This window comes from Maylandia zebra, linkage group LG4, assembly GCF_041146795.1.
Source record: "Maylandia zebra isolate NMK-2024a linkage group LG4, Mzebra_GT3a, whole genome shotgun sequence".
Classification (NCBI taxonomy): Eukaryota; Metazoa; Chordata; class Actinopteri; order Cichliformes; family Cichlidae; genus Maylandia; species Maylandia zebra.
The window spans coordinates 29,981,751-30,006,070 of record NC_135170.1 but is presented as its reverse complement, the minus strand read 5'-3'; the positions used below and the strand labels follow the sequence as shown (position 1 = coordinate 30,006,070).

General features: G+C 39.6%; 1 protein-coding gene and 1 non-coding gene across 7 annotated transcripts in view; one reads left to right on the top strand and one right to left on the bottom strand.

The window, feature by feature from the left end:
* Window positions 1-3,442: 3,442 nt before the first annotated feature.
* gjc1 (gap junction protein gamma 1) overlaps window positions 3,443-24,320 on the bottom strand; it is a 44,587-nt gene continuing 23,709 nt past the window's right edge. For 2 of the 6 annotated variants that reach the window (XM_004552348.2, XM_012919374.2), the window contains exon 2: window positions 3,443-6,680. In XM_004552348.2, the coding sequence (XP_004552405.1) occupies window positions 5,169-6,626 (1,458 nt within the window). In that variant the 5' untranslated portion in view covers window positions 6,627-6,680 and the 3' untranslated portion in view covers window positions 3,443-5,168. Of the gene's footprint in view, window positions 6,681-12,234; window positions 12,455-12,872; window positions 13,154-21,559; window positions 21,658-23,891; window positions 23,980-24,320 lie in introns of those variants that run through there. The other 4 variants (XM_076883371.1, XM_076883370.1, XM_004552349.2 and 1 more) reach the window with 4 other exon arrangements.
* Window positions 18,349-18,420, top strand: trnac-gca (transfer RNA cysteine (anticodon GCA)). Its single transcript has one exon. It is a non-coding gene; the product is annotated as a tRNA-Cys (tRNA).

Genomic DNA, 24,320 nt, shown 5'->3' with positions numbered 1-24,320 from the left:
AAGCGAAGGTGGATTTGGGAAGCCTGTCGCAGCCATGTCCTGTCCGTATACGCGAGAAACCCATTGCGGAAGGTGCAAGATTGATAAGGAGAGTCCTCAGAATCCAGCGTATATTGCGGGACAGACAGGATCCTTTAGCTCAGCGCGACAGTGTGCTCATAGAGAGATATCGATTTTCCCGTGAGGGTATTATTTACTTAACCAACTTGTTGACGAGGGGGTGCAGGACCACCACCTGTCTTTTTTTGCGCTGCCCCTTTTCTTGGTTGCTGTTATAAACAAACAAACAGATTATTTCAGGGTCTCTGTCCAAGAGACGAAAAGCAATATAAGTGATCAATATTACCATTCTGTAGAATATTCTTATATTTCACTTTTACTTGTTCCCATGTTCTAGTGGGTCCTGTTGTGGCTCTAATGTGAAAGGGGATATAATATAACATAATGTAATATAATATAATGTAATATAATATTGGATAATATAGTGTGATATGATAAATCTACCCTACCACCTACTGGTGTTGGCCAGAGGGGCCGATGGCGCGATATGGCAGCCTGGCTTCTGTCAGTCTGCCCCAGGGCAGCTGTGACAGCTACCAGTGTGTGAATGTGAGAGTGACTGAATAGTGGCATTGTAAAACGCTTTGGGTGCCTTGAAGAGCGCTATATAGATCCACTCCATTATTATTGTTATTATTAAATTACTTACGAGTTTAATTTGTCAGCAACTTTCTGCCAGCCCTCTCTCCTTGCTTTTGCAGCCTTTGCAGTGTTCCCTTGCGTTTTAATTAGACTCTGAAACTCCTAAAATCCCTCACTCAAGAGTTCTTGCTCTGCTGCCGAAGAATACCGAGCGCGCTCCTTCGACATTTTCGCCGACCAATCAAAGGGTTGCCGATCAATGTTTCTATCGATGCGTAGCCCCTGTTGGGCCACCCAGTGATCTCACATTACTTCATCCAGCTATACTAATCGTCAACAACAGGTGTGTTCGGGGAACCGGAATAGCGAGCTCAGAGTTAGCGCGATGATTTGATCTTGGATGTGTCATTTGATCTTGGATGTAGTAAGCGACGTACGAAGAACAGGCCCAGGGAAACCATTTTACTGGCTGTGAACCCAAAACAAAAGATGCAGAGACTTTATGTAATGTATCTTTTGATTTATTTTTTTTATAGTAAAATAGGCCCTTTCACATGCAAATCAAATGCATTCGCTGAAGAATATGAAAAAAGGGACACAACAATGGCACTCAAAGAAATATATATTTTACAAAAAGGCATAGAAAAACACTCAAATGAGAATCTGAGTTTTTCAGCACATTTTCTTTCATTTGTCACAACCTACACAATTAACTAGAGGAAACATCTAAGGGAACAACACAGCTGTTTTTGTGAACAATCACAAAACATTTAATCCGAAACAGCCATTTAAAAAAAAATATTTTTTTAAATGTGTGAACATTGCTCCTCCCCCAGATGCTGACAAGACCAGTTATGGTTTTCCAGAAAAGTTCCCACATACCTCTTTCTTCTTCTTTGATAATTCAACTGAGACCAAAATCTTCCAACTGTGACGAGAGTCTTTCAGCCTTAAAGTTTCTTGAAAATCACAAGGTGTGTTTATGTTTCCTGGAATTTCTATTGTCTTTAACTGCAAAATCTTTCTCTCACTACATTATGTCATAAAATGTTTGAGCATAAATACCCGCACCTCATCATTTTGCCAGTACTGCCAATCCAGCCACTGTCATTCAAGTTAATTTAGTTTGCTGAAAATTTTTAACCCTCAAGTGACCAAGTGGGATTATTTATGATCCCAGATTTATACTGATATATATCGTTAATCATTTTAATTGTTAAAATGCTTCATACTGCTACTATTTTTCATTAACATGAATTGGCACAGTGATGTGACAAGATATAATAGGAGGTTTTTTAAAGCAATCTATATGTATTTGGATTATGTATATATATATATATATATATATATATATATATATATATATATATATATATATATATATAAAGTAGAAAGTAAAGTAGCAAGATTTACTGCAGCAGAATAATGACTAAAAGTGACCAAAGTCATGATAAAAGTCAGAGATTTTTATCATGACTATCAAGATTGATTTTTATCAATCTTCAGTGATATAAAAAATAATGGAAGACCATAATTATTTAATTTAACATATAATAGAATATCTATCACAGATATAGAAACAGTATGAGGAATATAATGTAGTTATTTAAGTGGCTTGGTAGCTCAGGGGTTAAAAAGTCAGATACAATTATTGACCTCACTATGCTTATAAATAGTTGTGCAAAAATTGTGATAAGTAGCTTCTGAAGTACTTGTACAAACATAATCTTTTATGTAAGAATTCTACACAGACATGCAGCGAGAGCTGGAGGATTAAACACTTTTGTATTGAGAATTTTTTCTATTGTCTTGTAAATCCACTGCCACAAAGCTAAAACACATATTCACACTATTGTGTATCAGACAGGGCATCTTAGTTTATCTTAACTTTTTTTTTCTTGTATTTTTCTAAGAAAAAAAGCCCTTGTTATAAGATTTTGGAGATGTTTGGTTAATAGTGGATGTTACTGTAGATAACAAGGACAGAATACATAGGGGCATAAACTCCATTTGTGAACACTTTCTGTTTTAGTATTCTATTTTTTTTCTCCAGTCACTCAGCACAGAAAACAGGTCATGCCAAACACACAAATGTGCCACAGGGTAGTTCTTTTGACCTGGATAGCTGGCCAAATTTCTCAGTTTCTCAACAATACAACTTGGAGATGTTTTGAATATATAAACACAAGCTGGCAGTCATCAAGATCTAAGCAGATGGGGTCGCTGAGTACCCTCGTGGCACTCTAACAGAATGGCCTTTACTCGCTCTCATTCACTCCTGAAGATGTCATTTATTTAACAGGATGTCGCCCTCTTGTGGTCCCTGCTGGATCTTATTGCCTTCTCTCAAAAAAACAGCAGCAGTGGAGAAACTTTGCTTACTGGAGAAGAATGTAATGAGGGTTGATATGCCTTGTAGGGAAAAGACTGACAGGGACCGGCAAATTCTCAGTAAATCACCTATGGCTCTTTGGGATTAGGGTCGCTTCAGACAAGCCAATCACTGCTTTGGGTAAGGCTGGTTGGATTGCTTCGGGTGACTTATGTCTGTCTAATGATGGCTGGGCTTGATGAATAGACATGTGGAGCCCAGTGGTGAACAATCCAAAAAGGTTTTTCAAGCACTCTGCTGCACTGTATTCCATATTTAGAAAGCTATGTGTTCAGCCACTGCTTCACGAGTGATGCTTTGTTTAACTCATTTAATGTTTACTGAGAGAATTGTAGACTTTTAACATGAAATGTATTAAATCAGCTTTATTTACTTTCTTTTTTAATTGTTTTTCCTCCTGCCTTCATACAGCTTGTTTGGGAAGCTACTGTGCAGCTCGAATTATTTGAATTACTTGGCACTTGGATTCAATGACCCACAACGGTGTTCAGCAGATCTCAGACCAGTGTTGAAAAAGGAGTGACACTGTTTATTAAAATACAGCCCAGAGGTTTTTTTTTTTACATACATTAAATACTGATACGGCAACATACAAGGAAAAGACTGTTTTTTCTTTACTTCTTTAAGTCACTGTAGTTAACATATTATAAAAATATACTATGTCCTATTTAACATTTTCTTTACAATTAGAAGGCAATTTAAATCACAATAAACATAAATATTCATACAGCTAATTCATTTTCAAAAGATCTTGTTTTTTGTTTATTTATTTTACAAAACAAAACAAAACTTTAATTGAAAAACAGAGTGTTTTCATATAAAACACTGTCTGGAACATAAAATTTGACTCCATTTTGAAGTTTTATCATTTTAAATCCCATATGAAAAAATGCAAGACATACTGTTGTACAAAAAAAGAAGGAAAAAAAAAGAAAAATGACTTTTACAAAAGGGTTGGTCTCACATAGGCATATTTCCACAAGTGGAGTAGCATGGCCACAGTATTCCAAAGCTACAAACAACCAGGCTTCGTGGCAGCCTAGCATAAAATCTTGGCACTGACAACTTGCATCACACAGACAGTGTTTGGTCTCACTGTGTTATAGTAATGGCTTTAAACCTTTTCCATTACAATGTTGTAATATTGCAGCCTTGTGCATCTAACACTGGACTTGTAGCACTGGGAAGACATAAGTGATACAAGTATTGTCAATAGAAAAGGAACATTACAGCTGGTTAAGGTGTTGCTGGATGCAGGTAGCATTGGCAACTGGTATCTTCTCCTCAGTATCAAGCCCCATTGAAGACACCACCAGGGGGCAGCCAAACACAAGGCAGATAGAGGAACGATGGTACTGAGCCATGAAAAGCCATAAGGAGAAAATGAGATATTTAAGAATAAACTATAAAATCTGGATTGCTTCTGCACCTTATTATTTATTTTTTCACAGATAATTTCAGATGTAGACTGGATAAAAATCCACCAGCTGTACTCATAGGTTTCTGTAGCAGCTGGTGTACTACTGTTATCAAAAAATACACAACAAACATTTACAAACACACGGTCAAATGCAAAGTCACAGCAATATAACATTATTAATGAAGCAGACATGGAACATGAGTGACAGGACACAACCTTCAGGAAGCTGATCTTCTCACTGCACTATAAAGCCAATCCTTTGGGCGGCACCATGGAATCATGCATCATTTTATTGCATTTACATTGTGATCATCGAAATTTGGAATCAGTCTAATTTTGCAAGAGAACACATTATGATCCTGGGATTCTCCTGAAAGGGTGAACGGGAAGAAAACAGAGGTCAATAATCTGCTTTGGGACTTGAGAAGAACGACACATGTAAACGACAGACTGTAGCCTAACATAGTTTGTGTTGGTGTGATGTTTCAAGTTAAACAGTGATTACCCAGACAAAACAATTTGTCAGCTGCAATATCACATGTTTTTTTCTCTCTCTTTTTTCTTTACACACCATTATACGCAAACACGCATCTTCTCCAGCTTGCAGGATTCTGTAAGGCATAATGGTGTTTAAATATCCAAGTAACATTGCAACAGCTCATCATCCAGTCTCCAATATTTACATGTTTTCAATACGGGTCACTGTTTCTGGGGTTAAATCCATACAGAGGGCTTGCCCTCTCCTGATTTGCTGCTGCTACTGTTGCTGCTGCTTCCACCTCCACTGCTCCCGCCTTTCCCATGCTTAAATCTATGCTTGCGCTCTTTCTGAGGCTGGGGTTGTGGCTGAGGTTGGGCCTGGATAATGTTACTTTGGGGCTTGTCATCCTGGTTGTCCCCAAGCTGCTCCTCTGCCCGGTGCTGCTGACTGTAGGCCTGGATAGCTGCCTCCAGTTGCTCATGAGCCTGCTGGATCATGTCTTTGTTCAGGGCTACACGGGCCTCTCCTCCAGTGGGGAAATTGTCCTCATTGCTGCCAAACTGCTGCTGCTCCTCCTGGGCAATGTTAGCCCTGTTCTGTTTGCATGCCATCTTAGCGTTGCTAAGATCTGTGTAGGGCATCTGTTCTGGCTTCACAACAATGTTGTAACCAGGTGGAGCTGACGGGGTGTTCCACGAGAAGGGGTAGCCAACATAATCGGCAGCACCATCTCCTCCTACGCCTCCCTCAGAACCTGCCTCAGGACCTGCTGCCCCTACTGAGCCCTCCACACCCCCACTGGTACCCAACAGGCCCAGCTGGTACTCATCCTCCTGAGGTGGGCAGCGGCGACGGCGAAGAATGTCACAAATGGAACCAATGCCCAAATGGAGCATTTCCCAAACATTGAGTGTGAGGCAAAGGACAGTGACACCATACATGATGCGCAGGAAAATGGTCTTCTCTGTAGGCCTCGACACAAAGCAATCAACACTGTGTGGACAAGGTTTCCCTGAGCACACAAATATGGGCATCACACGGAAACCATACAGCAAATACTGGCCTGTAAGGAAACCAGCCTCCAACACCGTACGAGTCACCAGCTGCAAAACATAGACCCGCATTAGCCCTTCATCTCGGATTCGCTTACGCCCATCATGTCGGATTTTGGGTCTGGGTGTGGGCTGCAGTGGGTCCCGTGGCCTTTTTGGGGGCTCGATCTCCGGCACCTCATAGATCATTGGATCATCCTCCTGGTCTTCCTCTGTCTCCTCAATGCCTCGGTGCTGTCTTGCTCCAAAGCACATTTTCCTAGGTTTTCTGTGCGTGTAGCCCCCTCCTCCTGTCCTAACAGCAACAGATCCAGCTCCTCCTTTGGCTTCATCTAATCGTGCAATTCTGTTGACAGCATAGCCCATGTACATGAGAGAAGGCATTGCCACCAAGATAATCTGGAAGACCCAAAAGCGGACGTGAGACAGAGGGGCGAAGGCATCATAGCAGACATTCTCACAGCCTGGCTGGCCTGAGTTGCAAACAAACTTGCTCTGTTCGTCGTAGTAGATGGACTCTCCCCCAACGGCAGTAAGAACAATGCGGAAGACGATGAGCACGGTGAGCCACAGCTTCCCCACGAAGGTGGAGTGGTTGTGGATCTCCTCCAGCAGCCGCGTGAGGAAGCTCCAGCTCATGGTGTCGCTGGACAGTGGGGCAGACAGTGTCCCTCTCTCACCTGTTCACAGACTCTGGAGAAAGTAAAGAAAGAGAAAAAGTGTCAAGACAAGAGTGAAACAAGGAAGGTACAGTGAGCTGACAGTAAATGCCTCCACACGAGTATCACCAACATTTCAAAACACGATCAAAGCATTTAGTCACTTTTGTCCAAATATTAATAAGACTTTAATTCATGCAGAAATAGCATTAGCCCTGCAAGTTTAGCAGCAAGATGGTTAAGGGTGTGACATAATAATTGCCTTAATTAAAATGAATGTTCCCCTCTGATCTCACGGAGTCACTAAGTTCTTAATTTGATCTGTTGCTCTATACATTTCAAATGCAAGCCCACTGATTTTAGCTCAGTGCCACAGTGAGGTTGCTGTCAACTTTGGGCTTTTTAGAGAATTAGCAGACCAAACAGGGTGGAAAGAGGATCTCAGTATTAAAAAAAATACCATCAAACAGCACTGAGAAGGAGCTGAAATAATCCAAATAGGGAATTTGCTATCACCAAATACACACACACGTTATTTAACAGCCTATCTCTTTCAGAAGAAATAAATCCTCTTAGTGAGCCTTCTTCTGTATGAGGTGCAGTTTTCAGGATTGTATTAACTTCACTGGTTTGTTCTGGTTGGGAGGTAAATGGAATTGAACTCTACTCTGCTGCATGTGTGCATGTGCAGTTCAGGGATAGAGACATGTTGCCTATGTAGGTTAGGTCTGGGCTCCAGGCTGTCCATCCTCACCAGCAGAACCAGCAGGTGGCCAGGCACAAGCCACTGGAGCGGGATTTCAGACAGCAGACCCACATTATCTCAGGCAGTGGAGCTGAACCCAAACACTGCTGTCCCTGAGGGTGGCTTTGGGGGATGAGTGTGGCACCTCCACAGAACTTTCCCCCTTATGAAGGCACAGTAGCGCATGGCTTATTGTCAGCTTGACTGAGAGGAAAATCCAGGCATGAATACGAGCTTAGTTTGGGCTTTAAAGGGCTTCCAGGGACGATATCCTTACCAAGCAGGTTGAGAGCTTAGTTCAAATGAGCTACATTAAGAGAGAAAATGTAGCTATAGCAGAGACGCATGAGCTCCCAGCCCTCTGCTTTGTGTCTCCAGTAGGAGTCAAGAGGGCAGGAATGTTTGGAAGAAGGCTTGTGATAAAACATGTCGTAAGTATTGATCATTCTGACCATATAAGGGCATGCCTGAGACACAGGAGGTAAATGTCAGGAATCCTCTGTGTGAGTACGCTCCGGTGTGCGTATTACCAACACGTGAGTGCACAACAGCTCCTTCTGAGAGTGTTTTTGCAGTTAGAGTAAGCATTGAAGTCCTTGAAAGAGCGCCAACTCTAAGAGTATGTGAGCAACAAATATGAGTAAGCAGCACATGGCCGGAGCGGAGCAAGAGGTTGCCATAAGCACAAAGAGTCATAACAGTGTCCTTTCATCGTGGAGCTCTGTCTGACTGTTCCTGCATTACATCACAGCATTTCTTTACATAATTCTTCTGCACAGTTGTCCTTTAGCTAATAATATCCAGTTCCACAGACAAAAAAGCAACCACAGAGGTGAAAGTTTGAATAAATAAGGCTATTCTATCTATCTTACTCTATCTTTTCTCTCTGTCTACTTTCTTTACTTTTCTACTTCTTATTTTATGGTACTGGTATTTTCACATCGGACCTTTTGCTATATTTTTTACCTTTTCTGCTGTGACCTCTTCACCTAACAGGTACTGCTGATTTGGGGTGTTATTCACACAGTAATTTTTGATATGCGGTCACTTTACAGCTCCTGGGAGTAATATGCATTATGGTCCAGCACTACTTTGACTTGTTTAGTCATGGAGCTGATTTATTTTGAATTTTACAGATCCCAGACACTTGAACTGCAAGCTTGCTTTATTTATTATTTAATTTACTGGCTTGTATTTGCAAATCTTTTTTTCCCCGATATCTGATATAAGCTCTATTTGGTCTATTCTAATCATGTGGTTAAAGAAATTTAGCGAATGAAGCCCAAAACTGCACTTCCTCAATTGGCTCTAAAACAGAGTTAACTCCTACTGACTCAGGTGGTGAAATACCCAAATTCCAGAGCAGAGGTGAGTACATCTATATCAGAGCACAGACTGATATATAAAACAATTTTGGTTTCTGCAGCTGTTTTTCTACTTCGCTATGTTATTCATCTGTTAAAAATTGTGTTACTGGTTAAGCATTATAGCTGATAAAGCAATACTGCACCCTTTTATCCAAACATACTGATAATATAGTTAACCCACCATAGTTTTCAATTATAGATACAAAAAAAGATTAAAAAAATGTTCTGTAGGTTTGTAAAACATGCATGACAACCCTTTTATGCATTTAGCTTAAGGCTTAGGTTAAAACAATCATTGAAAATCCACAAGTAATAGAGGAACTTCACTATGTCCTTTGATGGGCCCTTGTTCACCCGTGTTAAGTCCTTAGGTAATTTTTGCACCAGGAATTGAAAAGCTTCACCCTGACCAGGAGAGATGCTCTGATCCAGGCACATAGCTGCCTGTTTTTAATCCTCCTGCTACCTTAGTTGCATATAACCTGGCATTTTGCTTTCTCATCCAATTTACGTCTTCAGGAGCTAGTGGGGCAGTTAGGGGTAAGAAGCTGACTCTGTGCATTAAGTTACCGAGGTGAGTCAGCCTCCCGAATAGCACCGTGCAGACACAACAGGCAGACTTTCTGTCAAAAATTTTGATATGAAGAATGAACAGCAAATTGGTGGAAATCATGTCACACAAGAAAACGTCAAAAAGCACAGCAGACTCTAGTTCAAAAGTTAAAAATGGTAAGAGTCACAAGGAAATCCCCTCCAGTGTAAACACAGCAATTTTCAACTAATGAGCTTTGAAAGTGAATCACAGTCAGGATCAATGGCTCCACAGCCATCTGCGAAAAGGTCATGGCTGTGTAATCACAGGTCAACAAACACAGATATATCAGTCTCTCTTTGATATATCGGAGCCACGCTGAAGTACAAGGTCAGAAGTTAACACGATCACTTCTCGGGGGTTGAAAACTCCACATCACAGCCCTTACGTACTGAATCAAACAGACAGTTACAGTGAGCGTCACCGCAGGGATCCCCTCAGTCACTAACTCTTCTCCTGCAGGATCCACAGAGACTCATATCCAGATATAGTATGTAGACCAACAGACAAGCAGACACACTTACAAGTTCAAAGGCCCCCTCAGTTTCCTGCCTGTGACTTGGCACACACTAACTTGGAGTATTTTTGGAGCAAGTTGTGCATTTAAATATTGAACGCTGTACTTAAATTACATATATATCATGTTTTGCATAGGTTTATTTTATACTTTATGTACTACCCTGACAAGAAGGACTGAATGTCTAATGGTTTTTTGCTACGTTTCAGGGCAGTTTGAATAATAAATGTACTGTAAAACAGAGAAAAGAAAAACCTCTAATGATCGCATGTAAAGCTAATAGATTTATTAGCGTTTGGTTGAACTTTAATCAAGTGAAGCACACTAATGCGTATATTTATACATTTGTTTCTGTTTGTATAAATGCATGACTCTATTACTGGTCACCATATTTAGAAATGCATATTGCGATTGCATTGATTTTTTTGGGAACATTTTCCATAATTAACATATTGCACTTTACTCCGACTGTACTCATTCACAGACCAGCAAACCTGTACAATTACAGTAGTGGTCATTGATCAGTCAGTCCACAGCCATTAAAGTACAGACTGTTTTCCCACAGGGAATTAATTTTCTTAGTCTGCTAATCATCAATTAGATCTCTCTTAGTGTTTTTAAAGTGATTGTAAAGAAAAAAAATATCACTGTCAGCGTTTTATTCAGTCGACGCTGATTTGGCTCCTGATCCTGCTGATCTGCTGTTGGACTGCTGCCTTTAAAACACTCCTCATTTGAACTTTTACTGCCTTCTGGGACCTATCTGTAGATGTTAGTGGCAGACAAAGTTTCTCTTTCTTTTCAGTATCTAACCAGAAGCGTTATCACATTGACAATCACAGCATGTTAATGTAAAAGGTTAAATAATTTCAACCTGTATTATATTTTGTTTTTGCAGCAGTTTTAGGTGAGCAACGTGTTGTGAAAACAATGCTACCTAAACTTTATGTCTGCTTCCCTTTTTGTCCTCTGTATTTTATTTATATTTTATTTATATTACTTGTCTTCAACAATGCCCCGTGTCAAGGTTTTGTTGCATTTAGTACTTACTAAATCCAACAAGACAAGTACAATACTAGTACTTAGTACTTATAGAGTTGAGCTGATGGGTTATCTTCTTTCACCAAATAAAAATCACATCTACAAAGTCATATAGTGAAAATAAACATTCAGCAATTATTGCTAAAGCAGAATATCGTGGCTGACAGGCAGGCAAACCAGCAAGAGAAAAAGAACTATTCCACTGGGAGAAGAGTTAATTGCACTGCTTGCTTGTCATAAAGTCACATTTTCAATTTTTATATTAACAGGAATTTAATCAGCGGAGTTCCAGTGCTTGAGTTCCAAGCTGCCCGTGCTCTAAATGCTGTAGTGTGTTCAGAAATTTAATATGCTGTCCTTGGAAAGCTTAATCACAAAAAAGACATATTTCTTTCCAAAGAATGAACACTGCAGCTAATAATTAATTTGCGTTGCAATGGGAATTCAGGCACAGTGAAGTCAGTTGTGTATGTGTTGTAGCCTGTCATTAGTCTTTTCTGCTATTGCATTTTATATCATACCAAGAGAGTGACATGTCTTATTCCACAATTCACCATAAATGCTGATTGTTCTGTTAACATTAAAAAGGAAGCCTCAGAGTTATCAGAGGAAAAACCAAGAGCATCTTCTAGAGTCAGAACTCCTCTGCCTGTCCTTGTGTGGGGGTCAGCACCGTAGTGCCCTCTCCCTCTGTTCTGCCAGTGGCATCTTCAGGCTTCACCGTTGCCCTTCACAGTCCCAACTTGTCCTACGCAGACGGCACAGATCAAACTAATCTGCTCACGCAGTAGCTGGCCAGACATCTGTCCATGATAACCCCCTGGATCGTCATATTTGGGTTTAATCATGGCTGTTTTGTAGCAATAAGACCCGAACATAAAACCACCAAATTTAAGTCACAACAAGGTCATTAGCTTCTGCTTCTGCTTTGTGAATCTGCAGTTTGACTAAAAGATAACAACTATATCATGATATAATAATTACAATAAATCTTAATGTCTACAGCTTCAGTAGAGGACTGACAGCTGGCAAATGTGTGGATTAAGTAGAAAAGGGATTTTCTGTACTGTGTTTCAAATCATCCAAAAATCCAGCATAGCTAAAAAGGAAATTCTTACCAACATTTTCTGACTATCTTCTGTTTTTCCTGAGCAGTAACTCTGTTTAAAAAATTATCTCAAGTGATTAAAATCATGCACATCAAGAGTGACTTAGCATTAGGTTCAATGACAAATGGTTTTGAACACTATAATTAACATCTATTTTCAGATTCTATGGTTCATGTTTCTACACAGACACACACATACAAACAGACATCAAACTTACTTGCAGAGTGATCAATGTGGGCGGCCATGAAACACAAATAAACTATGAATTCCAAAGAGTTAAGTAGGCACTGCACCCCGATTTGGGCCTCTGGTTCATAAAACGTGCAGCAGAAAAGATAAAGGAATTCAAATCAATCTCAGTAGTGAGAGATAAAAACAGAAACTGCTGACAGTTTTTAAAAAAAGGAAAATGGTCATGGACCCCGGCCTATAAGGAGATCTCAAAATGAGGAGCTCGTTGCTTAAATTAAGTCCTTTTCATTTTACATATAAGAGGCGGGTTTTCAAGAAGCATGCCTCTCTGCGTTTGTGGCAAAAAAAAGAAAAAATCCCTCATTAATAGTTTCCAAAGGGAAGGAACACAACGGAAAACTAGTTCCATATGTTACAGGAAGAATCTCTGAGGCAGGAGCAGCCTCTCCACGTGCATCTGTGCCTTACGCTGTTAGAAATAGTAATGTAAGTTCTCCAGAAGATTACAAACAAGTTCAGGAAGTCATTCATCTGCTGTCTCGTTTTGGAAATACTGGATCTTTGGTCAGGCAACCTGACATCGTTTCAGATTAAAAAAATACTTGGAAATTTTATAAAAAACAACACAAGGAGCAAAGTAAAGTGATGAAGCAGCATACTCACTCTACTCCTTCTCTCCCGGATGCCAGGTACTGTGTCCTTTGTCTCTCAACATGAGGCCCGCTCATCTCTATCTCCTCGTCTCACTTATAGTCTCCTTTACAGGCTCTTAACCTCGCCTGACATCAAACAAACCTAACCTAAAATCAAAAGCGGCATTTCGACAACAAAAACCTCACAACAAAACACTCGGCTTTCTGGACGTTCTCTTATGAAGAGTCTCAGTGTGTGTGCTTAACCAAGTGTGAGTCCTTCCTGAAAGGGAGAGGAATGAGAGAGGCAGAGCATCTTGCCTCTCTCCCTGTGGTACTCACACAATGGTCCTCACTTACCCCCCTCATCCCCTCCAAACTGGGTCATGGTTGGGGGTGGGGGTGTGTTTGTATGTGTGGTGATGATGAGGAAGAGGTGGTGGTGGTGGTGGGGGGGGGTTAATACCCCTTGGAGGGGTAAAGGAGGGGGGGAGGTCTAGGACTGACAGACAGTCAAAACATAGGAGGGCTTTTGGAGGTAAATAATTCTCAACTCACTGATTTTGTGAGACCTCTAGCCACTGGAGAGAAGCAGGACATGAGGAGGATTTCAGCAAATCTAAAGGTAGGTTTGTAATTAGAGCTCTTTGTGCTTTTGCAGCATTGTTTAAGGGCCACAAGTTGTGCTGTCTGCTTTAACTGAACTGAGAAAAACAAAGCTGAATGTTGAAATGACTAATGTGTTTGTATATCTACAGGATATTTAATCTCTATATTGAAGGTTACAGTATGTGAAACCTCACTGCTGTCAACTGAATTCTTTTTTCTTAACCCTCCCAATTCAAGTGCATAATCCAAGCTACAGCGGATGTCAATCCACCGTTTAATTCAGCTGTCAATATGAATCCATGTCTACTTAATCAGGAAGAGGCAGTAAAACTTTGTAAAAGGACACTAATACAAGTGGAAGAGTTAGTGAAGCTAACTTCTATGTGATGACAGCGATACTGAGATGAGCTGTTGAAGATATCCTGAACTTGTCAATGTCAATAAGCGCTACTGCTTTTGCCACTGCTGTTAGCATCTGGAGTTAGCTGCTGTTAGTTGTTGTTATTCAAACTTTCTTTGAAGTGGGTCTAACATTGTTGCACTCGGACACATGGTAAATAAAGTCTCATACGTTGTGAGGATGTAATTAAACTCTTTATCAGGGGGAAATTTTTATTTTGGTTAGTACAATAATGCAAAACAGCTTAACCAGCTGTTGTTGTTTAGCCAGTTCACTGTCAGCTGTTCATGACATGGGAGGTTTGGATGTCCATCCATTCGCTTCCGCTTGTCCTTTTCAGGGTCGCGGGGGACGCTGAAGCCTATCCCAGCTGTCATTGGGCGAGAGGCAGGGTACACCCTGGACAGGTCGCCAGTCTGTCGCAGGGCTAACACATAGGGACAGACAACCATTCGCACTCACATTCACTCGCACATTCACACCTAGTGGCAATTTGGATTATCCAATTAACCTATCCCCACAAGCTGCATGTCTTTGGACTGTGGGAGGAAGCCGGAGTACCCGGAGAGAACCCACGCAAACACGGGGAGAACATACAAACTCCACACAGAAAGACCCCGGCCTGATGTTGGAATTGAACTCAGGACCTTCTTGCTGTGCGGCAACAGTGCTAACCACCGTGCCACCGTGCTGCCTGGTTTGGATGTCCAATCTCATATAATTAGTAACTGTGACAGTACTGACTATACCCTTAAGCCATAAGTACTACTTGCTGCTACAGCTACTAAAACAGGCTTTACATGTTTATTCTATGTGACCTTTCAGAACAAAGGCAAAGGAGAGGCAAAAGAGGTAAGCATGTCTCACACTTACACTAATTCCCTCTTCTACAGACTTATAACATGCTTCATTTGCTCTATATTTAGAAGAAGAAGGAGAAGACGAAAAAGACGAAAACAGAAGTAACGCTCTGTTTATAAAGCACCATAAAAACTGAATGTTAAATGCTGCAGATTTCACCAGGACAGAAGAAAAGAGAAGAAAACATAACACTTACTAAACTATGAATATAATCAATAAAAAAATAAAAATAAAGGCAACAATCAAAACAATAATTTTACATGAACTTGTTCTTTTGTTTCTTTGTGGGGTTTTTGTTTGTTCGATTTTTTTCCCCCAGCATAAACTAACCCATAGACATGGACAACTAATGTAGACGCACACTAAACTATTTTTTATATTCACTATATGTTGCTAGCACCAGTTAGGACCCCCTTTTGTCTTCGTTTATCGCCAACGTTTATGGACTTTAGTTGGTGCTTTCAGAAGCATGAAGACTCAATCATAATCCTCCATCTCTTCCAGCGTCCACATGCCCTCCTCACTCCTTCCCTCTTTCCCCTCCCCTCGCTTCCTCATGAGTCATAATCATGCACGCTACGAACAATAAAAGATGTTCGTCTGATATTGTCTAAATCCACTCACCAGTGGTGGTTGCTCAAATTAGGACTGCACGCTATCGCAGCCTCTTTTCTTATCGCTCTCCTTTGAGCGGACCAATTCCTATCGCCGAATTTCACAGATCATACGCTGAGAAAGCACAGAGTATAATTCTTCTTTAAATTCATATCATGTCGCTCAAAAGCCACAGCTTTGGTTAAAAATGTTTTTTTGCCAAGTTTCCTTCCTATGTGTGAGTCTTTTTTAATGTTGGCAGTAACTCTGGGAACATTCTTTCCTTTGATGTCAATTCATTTGAGTTGTTTTTAATGATGGTGCTGATGCTGAAGTTCAGAGTAATGATGGGAATGAACACCCAAGTCCTTAACTGGAGCTAAGTCAAATTTGTGATAGGTTTTTAAGCACGCTTATCGTGATTTACAGCTACTTCTAATCAGACTATGTGACAAACTTTAGCATTCAAGTAATACACAGTAAGTCATTCTGTGAAAGACCATCTGTGTTTGTGTGATTACACAGACATTGAGGGGGAGAGATGGTTTCATTCTTTTCCCTGCTGACATGAAATGGACATACTCCATGTTACTGTCAGTGCTAGTTTGCCACGCAGAGGGGTTTAGCTGTGGGTTACAGCATATGACTGCAGCTCAACATGTCCCCAGTTCAACTCTGGTTGCCCTCTGTGAAGGCCACAAACTTTGACTGTCTTTAACTGCTTCCCTTGTCCACAGTTTTTCGTTTTAATTTCAGTATTTACTTAAATAGCACCACATTGACAACAACGTCTCTCAGCATGACACATTATACTGTAAGGTGAGTACACAAATCAAATCAAGAGATCCTTAATGCAATTCCATTTGCACCCTATGTGAAGCACACTATACAATTACTCAAATAAGAGTAAACTAGAAACCAGAATTTGTTAACACCAATAGCATGTGCAAAAACCATCCATAATAACATGCCTTTTTTTTGAACTGCAAACATCTGTGTCACACATGCATATGCTTGCATATATATGCAGTAGTCATGCGTGCTGCTAGATAACATGCAGATCTTGTCATACTGCAAAGGAAAAGCCTTTCATTTTCCATACAGCACCAAAGCAAACAATCAACAGTTTCACTGCTTAGCATTTGAGGCAAGTCATCAACACTGGGTTCTTCTAAGTCTTCTGTGTGCATTTTATATTCTGAGCGCATATGAGCAGCCTTCAGAAAATGTGTATATATGAGCACGTCATAACACAGGCTGCTCATAGATGGATTGAGGAGATTGGGACCGCTTAACACCCATAATCCCTCACTCGGCTTGCATAAACCAAACTAATTTGGCTCATTTTACTGTGTATCGTCCATGTAAACAGTGAAGCACTTAAAGAAGAGGCTTAAGCGACAAAGTTGTCATTTGGCTTCTTGTCTGTATTTTTGCAACATACTTCCACCCGGGCCATTAAAGAACTCTCTTTCAGAGCCGTAGAATGATGAGATAAGATAAGATAAGATAAGATAGAACTTTATTAATCCCTCGGGTGGGTTCCTCTGGGAAATTCGACAACACTACTGATGAGTAGCTATTAATATGCATGAAGCCCAAGACAGCCGAGTCATCTTAAAATATGGGTTTCATCAAAAAGTTTAGCTTTATGAAAAAATTGTACAAGATGTGTGGAGTGTTTTGGACCCATTTGCATATGCAGTGTGGAATTTCCAAGTTTAAACAAGAAAGTTAAATTTGATCGATGACTTCCTGATGGTAAACTTTCTCAAGACTGTCGTAATTTTACCAAATTAAAGTACCACAATTTTTCAAATGCCAGCCGTCAAATTAAGCTCTTCAATGGTGGGTTGAACACCTCACAGAGTGGAGGCAGGCTGTTGCTGTAAACATATGAATCAACAAACATAAATTTGAGATGATACACTGACACACAGATGTTTAAACAAGAGGGAAACATTTAAGGAGATCATCCTCAAAGAAATTTTGAAAGTTTGACATTTCATTTTAGTTATTTTTTTTTTCACGTTAATGCCGTTTCCACATCAATTAGTAGTGGAAATGTTTTTATTTATGTAAACAAACAAACAAAAAATACCAAACAAGGAATAAATTGTCATTTTTTTTCTGACGTTCTAATAAAAAGAGGAGAGGCTGGTCTGACTGCTTGTGTGTGCTTCAGTGATCGAGTTTCTTTGAGTTTCTAATTCATGTTTAGATTTTTAGAATAAAATGCAAACGGAGAACCTTAAAATTCCCTAAATTCTAATCTTATGCATTGTCAATAAATGTGGCGGGATCTTATTTTCTCTGTTTTACTACATTAGTCTCACGTGTAGGTAAGGAAAATTGTGAAAAGATAGGGATACTTAAAGATATTTAATCTTTGATATCTTATATATATTTCATTTTACTTTTAAAGGCCATGTATCTAATGGGGCCAGCATGTAGAAAGAAACTCAGAAGCAAGTATCATTTTTTAATGTTTGGGTTGGCTTAGCAGTTTGTATCAGAAAGCATGTTTGCATGTCTTGTGCAGAAGGTGGTATTAAACAAAATATTTCCCTTTAAATTTAATGGTTTGCTGTTCAAATCTCGGCATCTCCAGTGACTCTACACTTCACTTCAGCTGCAATCTATTTCTACGATAAATACCAAACCAGCCCCTCTTCTTATTGGGTTACTTGCTGCCTTCTGTGTCCATTCTAGTGCTATTGCAGAGTTTCTTCACCTGATTAACATTAATCAGGGAGCAAGAGACATTCTTGTGGTCTGAGTAGTTTATACTGCTCCAGTTTAACTTTAGCTACCACTTTCGTCTCCCTTCACAGGGATTAATAGGTTTTATATATTCACAACCAAAGTTTAAGTGGATGCAACCATCCCACTGAACCAATCAGGAAGTACAGCAGGTCAGTGGGTTCATTACATGGATGTAAACAACTTTTATTTGTTTACAAATGAAGAACATGTAAAAACCCGTCATTTGTTTGATCTACATTTGCCTTTATATACAGGTCATTTCCTGGGCTAACACCAAGGGGGTATAGCTCAGTGGTAGAGCAATTGACTGCAGATCAAGAGGTCCCCAGTTCAAATCTGGGTGCCCCCTTTTTGCACTACAGTGGTAGTATGAAAAAATGGTAACAACATCACACGATCCGAAAGCTGCAAAGTAAATGATGACGTAGCATATGTTATTGTAATGAAGTTTGGCAATGCATATACTGTATGGCACATCTGCAGTGCAAAGGGTTAGAGTTATGACTAGCAGAACAGATCATTTGTATTTAAAAAAAAATCCTATATTAATTAAAATCATGGGTGCTTATAGAGGCTGCAGTGTTCCTTTAAGAATCTTTATCACCAGTCAATCAATGCTGCCTTTGTAGCGAAAAATCATTTCATGCCTTTCTGAAATCACCCTTATCATAGGAAGTACTCTTTTTTTAGATTTGTAGGAAATGAGCTGGATACATAGGCAGCCACCACTATAGAAACATTAAATACATCAGAGAGAGCAAAGGGAAATTTAATTTTCTACATTATTCATGGATTGAACTATAAGTGAACCCTAAATTAGAAGAACAAGGAGGAACAGCAGAAAGATAAAGCGTCAGACTATGGATCAAAATGCCCTTTTCTAACTATGACATTATCACACATAATGTGACATTATCACGCATGAATGTTTAAACACAAGTTTAAAAAAGGGGGTGGGGTCACTCAGCTGGGCTTCATCAGTTTTGTCTGAAAATGCTTGATCATTATAGTCATCTGTTTAATTTGATCATCTGCAAAATCTATTTCCTCTGTGAAAAACCCTTCCAGTGAATAAATGAAATTAGAACAGAAAACTGCAGATTTTAAGAAGTTGATAGGATCCAGTTTGGCACCTGTGGCTGAGTTGTTATACAATCTCCTGTCCTGTATAACAATGCCAGTAGTTCTCGCTCTGCGACAATAATTTCCCCTGCTTGTTGCATTCAGGGCATTCCAGCCTCTCTACAGGAGGTAATATTAAATGAACCTCAGTCTACCGTAAGCAGCGCTCATGGACTTATGGGCATATAAAGTAAACACAGGGGGCACTCAGATTTGTCTTTGTATGTATTTTTTCCAGGCAACTACTGGAGCCTAAGAAAGCATGCCATAAATGAATGCACACTCTAAATAGCATTAAACACTAATGAACTGACCAGCCTGCTATATAATCCAGAGTACAGAATGCCCATGTCCAAAAAAAGAAATAAATTAATTATTGTTCATACTGTATCTCTCAAGCTAAAAAAAATAATAGTGTCAGGTATTCTTTTAAAGATCATTATATAAATTACATTCATATTCAGGTGACTTCTGATCCTTTTATTGGCTATTATAGAGCATGTTGTATATGAGTTCTCTGTAAGGTTCATGTATCTTCATCTTATGTGTGGAAATGTTTAAAAGCCTTTTTTCCTCCACGATAAAAAGCAAAAATCCTGGGAAATAATAAACTATTGTTGATTTTTATCTGTGCCATGGAGCAAATTAATTAATAGAGGGAGGATGGATGCTACAAGCGCAGGTTCATTATCATACACAAACATGCAGAGACTCACGAGTGAACAAACACATTTGGGCTGTTAAATATTTGCAGTTCAGAGAGAGGCTGCCTCCTTGACTCGGGCTTTGTGGATACAATTCATTATCAAACAGAGCTGAATTCACAGATAAAGCACGTACAAATCATGAGGGAGTACAGCTCAGTGGTGGAACATTTATCTGTAGATCAACAGGTTCCCATTTTGCCTCTTCAATTGCTGTATGTAAACAGGAATCTTTGCACATGTGATAAAGCTCTGCTGCATGTCAGAGGCAACACGGTGGCAGACAATAGAAAAGCTTTCTGCTCTGTGGAAAGGCTTTAGGGGAGACAGGCTAATACCACATATTCTCTGAATGTGCTCCTTAGATCTGCATTTTGTTGCTGCTCGTTTCTTTTCATATATCTTCTTTTAGCAGAATTCAACCATAAAAACCCTGCATTTAAACATCTTAAAATAAACGTATTTTATCTTATAATGCTATCATCACACAGTTATAGCTGTGTGGATAATAAGGCTTTAGATGGGCGTGCATTTATCTACTCTAAATGCATTAGTTATAAAGCAAGCTAATGCCAGTGACAGTGAACAAGATTTTGCAAACCAGTGACAGCATTTTTTTAATTTTAGAAGAGATAATCTATGCTGCAAATGGCATAGAAAAGAGACAAAAAGTGCAGAAATTCATATTTGCTGTTTGACTCTCATATAGCTGCAGCCATTAGTTGGAGTAAAACAGACAACTGCTTTTTTTTGAGATAGTAAATTCTTAAAAGGTTTAGGTTGTGTGTTCCTATCACACGTACATCACTGAGCCACACTTCATCTCATGCCTCGCCATAAAAAGCCTCATTTAACTCATCGGCCGCAGATTAGATTAACATCTGTAATTAGTGTTGAGGAGACGAGTTAACCTGAGTTGAATGGATACTTCAGCATGCGTATGTTATCATACATAATCATGCAGAGCAAGTCCCCAAAACACCCACGCACACAAAAACACACTGCTATCATCTCCTCGGGCTCACCTGCAAATATAGAGACCTGTCAGAGAAGGACTGAGGAAGAGGAGCAGGGCAGATGGAGCTGAGGAAGAATCTGTGGGTCTGTATTATTGAATCAAAGGTGTGTAAAATATCCACTCAATGAGAATAAAATGTGTGGTTAATTTGAAATAATGTCTCCCGTAACAACAAAATGTGTTCCTATGGAAAAAGCAGATTGGCTATTGGCGGTGTCTGTGTATATACTGTATGTGTGTGTCTGTATGCATATGTGAGGCTGACTCACAATTATTATTTCTTGTTGTGTCTTCAGGCATGGATGTATTCAGTGTGCGTGCTTGCCTGTGTGTGCGCATGCGGAGCACCTTACCCACTGGTGACAGGTTCTAAGGGCAGAAAAAGTGTGTGTGCGTGTGTGTGTGTGTGTATTTTCATGCAAAGTACTGTATGTCATTTATTCCTATTCACATTATTCACATTCTCCAGGGAAGTGGCTAGTCTTTCATTACAGTGCGCTCACTTGTTTGACGGTTCTGCTCCTGAGGCGATTGCTGCTGCTAAATATCACACACCTGGATGCACAGTGTGTGCTTTTCCCTCTCATCCCAAAAAACCTGCTATCATGCTTTTAGTGTCTAAAAAAATCATACAAGAGTTTCACCTTGATGAGCCTTCTTTAGAGGGGCCATACAGCACATGTAGGATTACAGATGACTTCTTTTACAGCAGCGTATCTTTAATACCGCAGGAGCTGAAAAGCTGGGCAGAGGGAAGATAGATAAAGGAAGAGAACAGTTCTTTAAATATGATAAAACATAGAAGTGCATTATAAATACCACACCACTGGTTCCCAAACTATTGCTGCAAAATAGGAATTTAATTTGCGGGATGGCAAAAACATGCTGCACATTAATGCAAATGGTAATATGTGTGCATGTATTTTTATGGCTTTATGTGACACAAAAGAGTCACAGCTTCCAAGTGGAGTAGGACTACCTCTAATAAATGCTAACAAGAGATTTGTACTTCTGCATTAAATACGCAATATAGGTATACTGTGACCGTAAAGCCTTCTGAAAGCCAGAACCTACACAGTAATCTGACACTTCAGATACACTGAGGAAAGCCACGGGCAGTTTTTTTCTTTGTGCCATGGTATATTAAATACATTATATATACTTAAATGTTAGTGCTGAAATTCCAATTAACAGGCAATTTAATGGTTCAGCTCCCATTAGACTGGTGAATTGTCTGGAGTCAAGTATGCCGGGCTTTTTGCTTAATATATTACCCAACAGGCTACTTTAAAAAAGAAAAAGGTCCTGCCTGGAACATATCTTAGTAGTAAATATACAGATACAGTGAGGGAACTTTAAGATAAGCTAAAAATAAACTTTTTTGTCCCATGGGGAAACTGGTCTTTGACAAGGAGTTCTAAACATAGTTGTGTTCACATAATAAGCATAATATATTACGCCAATATAAATAGACTAATATGCAAAATCTCAAATATAACCATGCAGAATCTTTGTTGACTTTCCTTCCTGGTTAAAGTTAAACTTTATTAATATGGTCCATCTTTTTCAGGCCCACTGGTGAAAATTCTTAAAACCCCTGTGTTTAACTTCTTCATACTTTCCCCGTAGTATGCAGTACTGTAGAAAAGCCTTGAACCCGCCATCTTTTCCTTATTATATCTTTATTTTGCATCCAAGAAGCCAGACTTTTTTTTTTTTAAGTGGTGTGAGCAATAGTTCTCCAATCTTTCTAAAGGTCTTTCAAAGTTGTTCTCTGGACATTGGCTGATTGATGTCTTGTTTACAGTCCACTCCTTGTACCTAGCCAATTTTGTACCTACCCCATACAGTACATACACAGAACGGCATGTAGTGTGGGTCTAAAAGATAGGAAGAAACTGTACAGTGGATGACAAAAGAAGAAGTGGCAAGCCTAAAAAAATAAACTGTTGAAAAACCATGTATGAGAGTGATGCCCCTAAGAAAGGAAAAAATTCAGCTATGACCAGACAAAAAAAAAAAGAAAGTAAGAAAGAAAAAAGCCAGTTTAGCTCACTGGGTGAGCAGGCGACCATATTCCATAAGGCAAATGTTCAAGTCTGACCAGTGGCACTTCACTGCATGTCTCCCCTTCCTTCTTGTTTATTTATCACTGCTGCACTACCCAATAACAGAGAAAAATGTCCCCCAAAATGGTCTCAGTGGGAAAGTGGCTGTCAAATAGCTATTATTAATGAAGGGAAACAGGGAGAAAAGGCTGATGTTGACTGAAAATCAGTGCCAAGAGGACTTACGGAGTGATGAATCCAAATTTCAAATATCTGGTTTAAACCATCATCAATATCTACAGAGGTCAGGAGAGAGGTATAACAGTGAGTGTCTACCTGTAAAACACAATGGCTCTGGAATGGTTTGCTGCTGGATTTTAGCCAGTGGTGTTGGGGATACTGATGAAATTATGAATACAAAAATGTTCCAACGTACCATCAGCTTTTGATTCATGATGCCAGATCCAGAAATTAATTGATTGGAAACGGCGACAGTTATCCCAAACATACTGCCAATGTGGTAAAAGCACACCTGGACAGACCAAGACCTCAACATTATGGAAGCAGTGTGGGATCGTCTTAACAGAGAATGGAAAAAAAAACACCCAACAAAGAAGAGCTTCGAATGTCATTCAAGAAGCCCTGAGAACTGTTCCTGAGGACTACTTAACGAAATGACAAGAATGACTTACTAAGAGAATTCAGTCTGAGCTGAAGAATAAAAGTGGTCGTACCAAATGCTGACTTTGTTAGAATTGTTAGAATCTCATTTTTTTAAACAAAATGTAAAGAAGTGAAGGTTGGCTCAAGACTTTTCCACAGTACTATAGTTTCTTTGTAAAGTCAGCACCACTTTTTTAACACTTTTTTAAGTGTACTGATTGCTAGATTTGGAATCCCATGATAGATTTATCAAGGTGATAATAACCTGCTTATGATCCTGAACCCAACTGCTGCTGTCAGGGTAAGTGAAACCAGACGGTGGAAAGATATCCTGGGTGTGTTGGAGTTGCTCTGTATTACCGGGCCTGGAGAGGCATACTATGAAGCTAACAGCCAGAACAACAAATATGGCTGTCTTTTTACGGTGTTACCATGGTAACACATGCTAAACACATAACATGTAGACTGTTTATCACCAATCAGTAAGATTAATTTGAGAAGAATCTGACAACAAGCGTAAGTGATTTCAACCTCCTGTTTATTAGTATATGACACAGTGAGAATTCATGTACTGCTGCTGTCATGTCAGAATTAAGTAAGAACACACACAATAAAATAAATATTGCATATTATCTTGAGTTAACATATACATTTTTTCTAACTTCTCTGCATGCTTCTTTTGATCTGCAGCATT